The following is an 11788-nucleotide window of genomic DNA, read 5'->3' on the forward strand; positions in this document are numbered from 1 at the left end:
TACATTTTCACTGTAATTTCTATATACAGTTCCTTTAGTCTGAAAGTGTAAACACATTAAAGCACATAAAATACTAGTCACTTTTGAAGTACTGGTAATTTCAGAAATAGAACAATCAAATGTTATGCATTATTCAATATTCTTTTTTTGTCTATTGATACAGGAACTGGAAGCAATGCCTGTTACGTTGAGAAAGTTGAGAATGCAGAAATGTTCGATGGTGATAAATCAAAACCCTACGTCATCATTAATACAGAGTGGGGTGCATTTGGAGATGATGGACGGCTAGATATAGTACGAACAGAATATGACCGAGAAATTGATCAGTATTCCATAAACCCCGGAAAACAGTTGTAAGTACTTTATTGTTATTGTTAATTACTGCATGTTAATTCCTTCATATTTTTTATTGATACATTTCAACATATTTAAATGAGAATTTTATAAACACTAAAAAGATGCAGACAATAGCTTCCATGCCCATAATGGTAGTGTCAAGCAAATTAATGTGTGAAATAATAAAATTAAGTTACGTAATTAAAACTGTAGGCTAGCTATATTTGTCAGACGATTCTAAGATCATCCTTCACGTTTCTAAACCAGATGATCTGTTTTAGGAAACGAAATTAAATCTTCAGTTAAGGCTTTTTAATGGTGTTCCTGCTTTTCCTTCCTTTGGCTCTGTGATTCAGAATGTATAGTGGAATTCTATTTTTCTCCATTCATAGTATATATGGTTTTCAGTTTTGTTTGTAATAATTGTTTATTACAATAATTTCTAATTCCTGTAAATTTTTCACTTCTTTTATGGTCTAATAAGGTGTATGTATCTGTTTTCCTAAACTATTTTATTTTTGCAGTGTTTAATCTCGTTAAATTATGTTTTCGAAGTGTCCAAATTTCGCTATCATACAGCAAAGTCGGAACTATTAAAATGCTGTTCTACTTTTTGTTTTTTTTTAACCTCATTATGTTTGAAAATTTGGTTTAATATAGGTCTGCATATAATAATTATGTTTTCGAAGTGTCCAAATTTCGCTATCATGCAGCAAAGTCGGAACTATTAAAAGGCTGTTCTACTTTGTTTTGTTTTTCTTTTTAACCTCATTATGTTTGAAAATTTGGTTTAGTATAGGTCTGCATATAATAATTATGTTTTCGAAGTGTCCAAATTTCGCTATCATACAGCAAAGTCGGAACTATTAAAATGCTGTTCTACTTTGTTTTGTTTTCTTTTGAACCTCATTATGTTTGAAAATTTGGTTTAATATAGGTCTGTATATAATAATTGGCATTCTAGTAGATTGTAAAATCCATGTAATTATTCTAATAATGTTTCTCTACTACTGTTCATGATGATGATAATGTTAACTCTAGAACTATTCTTCTCATTATTATAGAGGCTTTGTATCTTTAATTTGCCCTTTGTTTTCTGTTAATAAAAATTTATCACATGATTTATCGTACAAGAATTATTGAAGGGTTCAGAGCCATAGTGGGCTAAGCAATATTTATTAAAAACGGAGAAAGCAAGGGTTAAAGTTAAGTGAATGCCATAGTTCAATGAAGATTGACATGTCATCTAGTTTTAATGTGTATACTTTATATTTCTTGCTATATATTTCCATTGAATTATGGTAATAACTTCATTTTAACCCTGGTTTTCTATGGTTTTAGTAAATGAAGCTTGGCCCACTATGGTTCTGAACCCTTCAATTATTGCATCTGGCATATATTTCCCATCTTTTACATTTTTCTTGTGCCATGTATTAGTGAAGTTATTACAAAGAATACTTTCATGGGAAAACTAACGTTTTTATTATTGTGCAAGTGTATAACTCTAAGCTACATTTTTTTCTTTTTTTCAGGCATGAGAAAATGATCTCAGGAATGTATATGGGTGAACTTGCGAGACTGATTCTTGTAAAGTTTACAAAACAAGGTCTTCTGTTTGGCGGAAGAGGCTCAGATTTGCTTTACAAGAGAGGGAATTTCTTCACAAAATATGTTTCAGAAATTGAAAGGTAAGTCACGTATAATATATAATATCAAATTATGAAGGGCAAATCACTTATCAGTGGTTGCTAATAAATTACTTTTTCATATGACTTACCGATGGTTGCTAATAAATCGCTATATTTAAAAATGATGACGATAATTAATAATAATGATACTGATAACAGTGCATTCTTTTGTTAGGAAAGGATTAAATCATTCTACATTCTACATTAACACAAGAAAGGCTTATCATACATATTCCGAAGTAAATCATTCTGATGTTACTAATGTTTATTTATTTATTATTTTGTTAATCAAATAATTTTTTATTTATTTATTTATTTTTCATAAGTGTATATTATTTTTGGGAGTGTTTTTTGTAAGTAATTTTATGAGGTTGTTATTGATATGCTGATAAATTATTTGTAATGATATCTCTACAAATTTTGCTAATAATTGTAACAAATTATAAAATATACAGAGAAACTTTAGCTCGCCCCTGAAAGAGTAGAACTCGTGCTCAGGGGCGGATTCCTGAATTGAAATTAATAATTATACAATACTTACATTTACTATTATTTTATCGATCAGACATACTGGCATATTCTCGGGGTTATGAGCATGACTTAGACATGGGTTCAAATCCCGTTTGAGCTGATTATCACGTTGGACCAGTAAGTAATAGTGAAATATACATTCATATGTACGTAGTAAGGAAATATAAAATGAAAAGTATTAATTTATATGAGAAAATGCCTTGGTGTTGGAGTTGTGTCCGTGACAGTCTATGTTCATACATTCAGAAATTATTTACACTGCTTCTTCAGAAGAGAAGTTAAGCCAAAGATCCTGTGTTATAAATTAATGAATGGGTCCTCTTAATATGTAAAAAAAGCAACCACTCAGCTAATCAAAAATGAAATGAGATGTTAATAGGAAGGGGCACTTAATGTGGCTGAATGGCAGATTTCTTAAACATATATGTGTTCAAAAGCATGTTGTTGTTGTTTTCTAATGCCAGGCGTTTGACAATAAAGTCATTTGACCTCTTGCACTCCAATATTTTTCAAAGATATTATCATGGCCAGCCACTGAAGCACAGATTTTGAGGTGTTCCGAATCCATTTCTTGGTTTGAGTTGCACAATGGGCAATTAGGGGACTGATATATTCCAATTCTATGCAGGTGTTTGGCCAAACAATCATGGCCTGTTGCCAATCTAAATGCAGCTACAGACGATTTTCGTGGTAAATCGGGAATTAACTGTGGATTTTGATGCAGAGAGTTCCATTTTTTCCCTTGAGATTGTGTTATCAAATTTTGTTTGTTGAAGTCTAAATATGTAGATTTAATAAATCTTTTCACAGAGTAATACGTAGATTTAGTAACAGGTCTGTAAGTAGCAGTGCTGCCCTTCTTTGCTAAAGCATCCGCGTTCTCGTTTCCCAGGATTCCACAATGGGATGGTATCCATTGGAATAAAATTCTTTTATTGAGTGATAAACATGTAACATAATGCATAACTAAGACTAAACTATTTGTTTTTATCTTTTTACAGTGATAAGAGGGGAAGCTACATAAACTGCCGACAAGTGTTGGAAGAACTGGGCTTGAATCATGCAACAGACCAAGACTGCAGCAATGTCCGTTATATATGTGAGTGTGTGTCAAAGCGTGCCGCTCATCTAGTGTCAGCTGGTGTAGCAACTCTCATTAACAAGATGGGGAAGGACAGTGTAACAGTTGGTATTGACGGATCAGTGTACCGATTCCACCCCCATTTCCATGATCTGATGACAGAGAAAATTGCACAACTTGTCACACCTGGCATCAAGGTGAGTTCAACCACCAGCAATATGAATTTAAAAACATTAAATGGGTAAAATAATATGAGCCGTTCAGAGCAGAAGTGGTGTAAGTCAGATATGGGTAATGAGGGTTAAAGTAAACATTCTGTAAAATACAGCGCAAAGTAGCAATTAATATTCAATTTATTTAAACTATTAGTAGTCGGTGGACAGCACGAAGGACATATTAACTGCTACTTTACGCTGTATTTTACAGAATTTGTACTTTAAATCTCATTACCAATTTTAGACAGTCCACACACTTGTGGAGTAATGGTCAGCGCGTCTGGCAGCGAAACCAGGTGGCCCGGGTTCGATTCACTGTCGGGGCAAGTTACCTGGTTGAGGTTTTTTCCAGGGTTTTCCCTCAACCCAACTTTCGGTGCTGGACCTCGGACTCATTTCACCAGCATTATCACCTTCATCTCATTCAGACGCTAAATAACCTAAGATGTTGATAAAGCGTCGTAAAATAACCTACTAAAAAGAAAACTATTTTTGACTTACACCACTTTTGCTCTGAACGGCTCATATAATGTTTGAACTTCAATAATTGAATAAACATACTTTAAAACTAAGCTTCTCACAGATATATTCAGATTCTGCCTCTATCTTACTACTAAAGTCATATCTCATTGAACTATGAATAAAAATTCAATAATAAATTTTATTACTCTCGTGAAAGGCAGCATTGTCATAGTGTTCGAAACCGAGAGCTAGAAATGAGTGAACAAAACAGCTTATCTTCAATTCATCAACAAAAATCTTAAGTCACGAATGTCCCACGGTTTTTCTTCCCCAGTGCTGGTCAATAAAGTTAAATTACGCTGTTTGAGTAAACTCTTGATAGGGTAAGAATACCCTCAACAGATAGAAGATAATACAATTATGCCTCTTGTTTGTATATTAATTTTTAAACATTCAATCATTTTCTTTAACGATAAAAACAATTGGTGCATTCTCATCATGAAAAATTGGTTTGCTACAATTAGTGCATTCTTATCATGAAAAATTGGTTTGCTTTTTAAATAACGGGGTAAGAATTATTACATTTCAGCCTATTTATCAAAACATCGTACAAGGAAACTGTCAATGAGCTCTGTTGAAACCTTCCCTTAAATTGTGTACACTGGTAGATATCCACACAGCTACTGTAAGAGTATGGAAACTGACTTGGAAATTTAAGCATTAAGAAAGAACAGCACATACTTAAAGATTATAGTTCAGTTGAAATCCTCTGTCAGTGCCTATCTTTGTCATAGGATATGAAGTAAAATCGTGCACTGAATGTGCTTTGCCAGCTAAATGAGAACTATCTACTCAAGGCAGGGGCTATTCAATTTTCGATAGGCCTAATCTTTTATTTGAGCTTTAATTTCGCAACCTTATAGTTAGAATTGGCATTTTTTTTTGCTTATGTTCCAAGGTATATGGCTTATGTTCTAAAGATCTATGTGTGCAGCTTGACAGATGCTTTGATATGAGCTTTTTAAAGAGTTATCATGATCCTGCCATTTGGTAAATTAGGATTTAAATAAAGTTGACAATAATAAATGACAAAACATTTAAGTTTTAATATACCAGATCGAGAATTTACCAGTTAGGAATGGATTACATAGCTATTATATAGGGTGAATCAGAATAATACCGAACAATTTTCAGAAATGAATCGGGGAATGTAACACAAATGAGACAGGGAAGGTAGGCTATATCCCTGACATCTAGTTTCTGTGCTTTAGATCAGTAAAAGTATTTATGCCACTGTAAAACTCAATGACAGTATAGTACAGCAGAGAATAGGATTCAGGGCTACGAGGCTCCAACGCATAATAATAGTGAGGTACAAATTTTTCTAAATGCAACATATCGTGATAACTGGATTAATGGAAGAGATCCTACACTCTTGCCAGAATTTCGACTATATTTGACACCTATGAATTTTTTTCTGTGAAGACACATCAAAACTTTCGTGTACAAGACTCCATTTGATAGGGAAAATGTGTCGATGGTCAGAATTATTGCTTCATTTGATGATCTTCGCAATATAAAATGCAAGTTACGTTTGATAGAATTCACAAGTCATTATACTGGCATTATCAGCTGTGCTTTGAAGTGGACTGTCGGCATTTTGAGCGACTTTTATGAATAGGCTGAGAAATGTACTACCGTATTTGCTCGCGTAATATGCGCACTTTTTAATTAACTTTGGCCACTGAAAAATTGGGGTGCGTGAAATATGCGGATTTTTCAAATAAGAGGTCCTGTTCTGAGTTATCTCAATTAGTATATGTATAGGTAAGTACAGTATGGTGATTAAGAATACAGTAATTTTGTCATCTTTTATAATTTTATAGCATAACACTGTAGATAATCCTAAATTATACAAATAATAATCATACACTAATAATTCTATAAACAATAATTATTACCGGTATACAAATAAAACAATACAATTACTAATTTTCTATACTGGTAACTTGTCTCTACCAAGGACAAGCATTGTTAAAGTAGCGGGACTTTGGGGTTTCTTTCTGAAGCAGGTACGTAATCCCTACTACACTGAAAAAAATATGTATGTAAAATGTGTGCGCAAAATACACGGAGCAAAAATAAAGTTCAAAATAATCCCTTAAAAATTAGGGTGCGCAAAATATGCGGGGGCGCAAATTACGCGAGCAAATACGATAATTAATTAAAGATTCAGTGTGCGATGACTTTTCAGTGCATTCATTTATATGGTATATTTTGCAATGTCAAAATCTCACGTCTCTGATGATGTACGGTAGTTATGACTTATATAAGTGATGATCCCAACAGAATCAGATGTCAATGGATATATAATAAGTTAAGTTTACTCCCTGTCTCAAAGTACTGGTATAGATTCTCTGAGTCATTTCTGAAAATTGTTTTGGTTTAGCCTGATTTATCCTCTACATTTTCAGGCATTTGTCTCTGAAGTAGCCTACACTGTCTAATGTATCTATTTTGATTGCAGTTCGACCTCATGCTTTCTGAGGATGGAAGTGGACGAGGTGCAGCACTAGTAGCAGCTGTGGCATGTAGGGATCGGTGAAGTAGAGAGCAATGAGACTATGGTTAGAACTAGACTACTTGGGTTCCTATAGCTGCTGCAATTCTGAAGACCACAACAATACCAAGTACACTGTACCAAGTGCACTTGCTGTGATAGTGGACAGAGTTCGATCAGTGTGGGTGAACCACGACGGTGGCCATATGTATGGTATATGTATACGACTGTGTGCTATGTGGACCTGATAAATTGAACAGAGTGGGAAACAGCATGGAGTCGGATGAATGCAGATGAGATTTATTTTAGTTCCGTAGGAACTCTGTGAGATGAACTCTTTTGTTGTAAGTTATTATATTTGTGGATTTTAGCTGTTGCCAAGTTTTTAATTAGATATTTTAAAGTCCTATTTTTTCTTAATTGTGTGAATAATGAAGATTTAGATGACATTATAAATAAATATTGTTTTAGAATTTTAAAAGTTGTTTTTATTTATATCAAACCTAATCAGGTTTGCTGTGGATCCAAAGTACACAGACCAGCTGAAGATGTAGGATTTCTTAATTCACGGTTTTCTGCCCCAGGGAAAGTCTTTCACTGCAAACCCAGCATTCCCCAATCCTTCTGCCTTTTTCTTTATCTCTGCACATGCTCCAATTATCTTAATGTCGTCTATCATCTGATATTGTCGTTGTTCCTGCAATAACTCCTATGTTGCATATTTATCGATTTTCAGATTTTTTCTTAATGATACAGCAAATAATAAAATCTCCTATATGTAATTATATTTCTTTCCTTCGAAAATGTAAGAATTCACAATCTCCTTTGTACCACTCTTATAGAATGAATAAATGTGATTTTTCTTTTTACTGAAAAATTTTATATTTTGCACATAGGAGTTATTGCAGGAATGACGATATGTCCTCTGATTGAGGTTCTGGCTGATATTTACATCTATTATCAAACAGTACATCTCGCTTGACGATATGTGTCAGAGGAAGAAAGTGTTTGTGTACATCTGTCTGACTAGTGTAATACGAGGCCTGTCTAAAAAATATCCGACCTTTAATTTTCCCGCGCAAAGTAGTGATTCTAAGGCGGCGCCACTGTGCATGGTGGAAGGAGGAACCGTAATGCGCATGCTTGAATTTTTTCACCACATTCGCTTGTGCCAGTCACTGGCTGGTGGTCGCCAAGTAAGGTGCTGTTCTAAGTGTTTGTCGGATTTAGTTTTCTCGCAAGATGACTGAACGAATTGAGCAAAGATACTGCATCAAATTTTGTCAAAAGCTTGGTGTTTCTCAAAGTCAAACAATTCGTAAGATTCAGCAGGTATTTGGGGAAGATGCGATGGGTGTAACACAAATTAAGGAGTGGTTCAACCGATTCAAAGATGGCCGCACATCAGCGGAGCATGAGCAGCGTTGTGGCAGGCCCCAAACTGCTCGGAGTGCAGCTGTTGTTGAGAGGGTGCGAAATTTGGTGATGGCAGATCGTCGTTTGACCGTGCGGGAGATTGCCGAAGAGGTTGGAGTGAGTAAAGATTCTGCACATGCAATTTTGCGTGATGATTTGAACATGAACCGAGTGGCTGCGAAATTCGTGCCCAAGTTGTTGTCCCCGGAACAAAAAGACCTCCGTCGTGACGTTGCACAGGGCCTTCTGGACACCGCCAACACTGATCCTGGGTTTCTGGAGATGAATCATGGGTGTACGGGTAAGACCCAGAAACAAAAAGACAGTCGTCGCAATGGAAGCATCCTGAGTCTCCAAGGCCGAAGAAAGCGTGGCAGGTGTGAAGCAAAATCAAGGTGATGCTGACTGTTTTCTTTGATGTCCGTGGAATTGTGCATCACGAATACGCACTGGAAGGACAAACGGTGACAAAGGAGTACTATCACGATGTTCTCCAGCGACTCCGTGATGCAGTTCGGCGCAAAAGACCAGACATGTGGACGGCGAACAACTGACACTTGCATCACGACAACGCCCCCGCACATTCATCCCAATTGATCCACACTTTCTTGGCCAAACATGGAATTACAACCGTTCGCCAACCTCCCTACTCTCCAGACCTGGCTCCTTGCGACTTCTGGTTGTTTCCAAAATTGAAGACACCACTGAAAGGATCCCGTTTTGAGAGTAGAGAAGAGATAATGCGGAATGCGACGACGGAGCTGAACACCATTCCAAAAGAAGACTTCCAGAGGTGTTTCCGGCAGTGGAAGGATCGGTGGGCTAAGTGTGTGCAAGCACAAGGGGCCTACTTTGAAGGGGATTAGGGTCCCAACCCCGTCAGGTATTTGAAATATTTTTTCTGGCTAAAGGTCGGATACTTTTTAGACAGGCCTCGTATGTAGCTAGTTGGCGATATATGCAATGGACGAGGAAAGAAACTGGCCACCCTATCCCATTATCTCCTGGCCTAGTCGTCTCATGAGTGGTGCCTTCTTGGTATCACTTGTGAGGTTCAGACCTGTCTTTGGACAGTTGTCTAAACAACATCTGATATCTTTTTCTGCTCCGAATTTTTCTCCCGTTCACCATTCCTTCCAGTGCATCCTTCAGCAGTTTCTTGGAACATTATCATAGGGAATTTTCGTTTTGTCACAGTAACACCAAACTGTAATAGAACCAATGTAAGAGGACTAGATAGACTAGCTCTTAATGAGCTTTATTAAAAAACAAAAAAATATATTGGTTGTTCCATTTAAAATAAGAGAGTTGGAGTTACTTCCGGTTAAACCGGAAGTAGAAAAAACTAGGTAATACCATTATTGAGTTCTTAGTATATTGTTATCCCCACATACCAAGTTTCATGTCACTGAACCACATGCTTCAAAAGTTATTTAGGTGGTGCGGGACTTTTAACTAACCCTGTATCTTTATATTTTGTATCGATATTTTGCTCTAAAACAATTTACAGTTTAATACTTATGTTGTATTACACAAAAACACACACAGTTCATGAAGAAATAAACATGTATAAATTTTTATTAATATCCTCAAAATCGAGGTTTCGACGATTTCATCCCTTCCATTTCTGGTGAGGTGCTTTTTAAGCCCAAAAATCAGAAAAATCTCTGTTTAAGAACGCATTACAACCCAACTCGACATTTTGGAAACAAATCCAGGAAATTATTAGACCTAGTCCTAAAATAATTTTTAATATAACGGTATACATACATTAAATTTGATATGGAATGAGATTTATTCATTCTCATTACTGCACTGGGTGTATTAATATAAATATCAGACCTAGCCGAACAGCAGGACAAAGCCACACCTGTTACGAAAATACTTCCCTCATAAATTCGACATTTTCACTTCCAAAATCACCTGAACTTCCCGTGCACTAGATTCGTAAATCTACCAGTATTTGCTTGATCTCTGTCGGGAAAAAATGCATACGCAAGAGTCCTATCTTATCAGTTATATCAGCCTGTGAAAAAAACACAAAAACTTTGCTAATAGAAAAATAATTCTGCTAAGATAGAATGAAATATTGTCACTGACCTTTGACCGGTATGATGGCTTCATGTTTCCACTTCGATTCCAGACAGTCTATGATCCATGAGGAAGTAATCTCATTTACAAATCCGTAATTTATATGGCAGACACTCAAAATTAACACAAATTTCACACACGTGACCACAATTAATGCTGAAGATCTCAAATGGTATTACTAGTCACCCTAGTCTTGAAGATAGCTATGTGCCACAATATTATTCAAAACTGTTGTTGAAAAAATCACTAATATTCTCTGCTAGTATTTCATATGCACATTAAATACAGTTAAAAAAATCTCTTTGAGAACCAGTACACTATAAGCAAGTGCGGTAATAATTTAAAACAGAAAACTTTGCTTTCTGCCTTCGTCCTAAGTTATACAACTTCACGATAATTACAATAGCAAAGAATAATTTAAAACACTGTATTAATTGAATTAAACTAGACAAAATTAATTCATTTCTATCTAGGGTAAGTAAGTTAAATATAACCTACGTAATATCGGACTCCATTTAATTAAAATAATTTTTTAAGGTTGTTATACTTTCTCTAATAATATAAAAAGAAAAAAGTATATATTTATAAATATATCACTGCGATAGTTATAGGCCCTATTAAACATACAATAATTATCAAAATTAGGCATATGGTTCACTGTCACTTTTCCCGATAAGTGCATAGCCTATTAAGCGTGTAATGAACCTACGTCTGGTGAAAGAAACTATAAAATAAAAAGCATGAAAGTAGAAGTAAACATATTTTTTTTAAACTGTATCTAATACAATGTGAAAATTTACGTAAGTGATCATCGAAATATTATAAGTAATGCGATTTTTTCCGACCGCTTATTATTCATATTCCATTTCTACCAGTGCAATAATATATAACTGCATTAATTAAATTGTTGTAAAGCGATTTTCCGATTAACGAGAAATGAAAGAGTAAAGTTTTATTATGAAGTCAATTTTGATTATCTGAACAAGCTAGAGACATGTTCGAAGCCACATTTCCAAGATAGAATAAAAAATTTCTAAGAATTATACAGTATTTCCATCGCGACTAGAGACTGATAGGTTACCAATCCTCATTAAACGATGATGAATGTGTCCTTAATGTTCATAATATTAACAAACTGTTTAAGAGAGAAGAAATACATCATAGCTCTAACTTAAGCCGCAAGTAAATTACACATTCGGAATGACCGACGAATTTGCAGTATTTATCATTTTTCAGCATAGATTATACAGCGTAAAACTTACAACTATTTATAGTAAAATAAAGGAATCGATTAATGATAGTAATACCCCTATATTTTTACCTAAATTCCTGAAGAAGACACGAAGCAAAAATGTCGAAGCAAAAGATATAAACTAACCGCGTAATCGGGGTTTACAAACCAAACTGC

General features: G+C 35.0%; 1 protein-coding gene across 7 annotated transcripts in view; it reads left to right on the forward strand.

The window, feature by feature from the left end:
- The window catches only part of Hex-A (Hexokinase A), a 204455-nt gene extending 197101 nt beyond the window's left edge, over positions 1 to 7354 (forward strand). For all 7 annotated transcript variants that reach the window (XM_069814661.1, XM_069814573.1, XM_069814753.1 and 4 more), the window contains exons 6-9: positions 164 to 353; positions 1869 to 2024; positions 3557 to 3833; positions 6841 to 7354. In XM_069814661.1, coding sequence (XP_069670762.1) covers positions 164 to 353; positions 1869 to 2024; positions 3557 to 3833; positions 6841 to 6918 — 701 coding nt within the window. In that variant the 3' untranslated portion in view covers positions 6919 to 7354. The remainder of the gene's footprint in view (positions 1 to 163; positions 354 to 1868; positions 2025 to 3556; positions 3834 to 6840) is intronic.
- The last annotated feature ends 4434 nt before the right edge of the window (positions 7355 to 11788 follow it).

Source organism: Periplaneta americana, chromosome 1 (genome assembly GCF_040183065.1).
Source record: "Periplaneta americana isolate PAMFEO1 chromosome 1, P.americana_PAMFEO1_priV1, whole genome shotgun sequence".
Lineage (NCBI taxonomy): Eukaryota > Metazoa > Arthropoda > Insecta > Blattodea > Blattidae > Periplaneta > Periplaneta americana.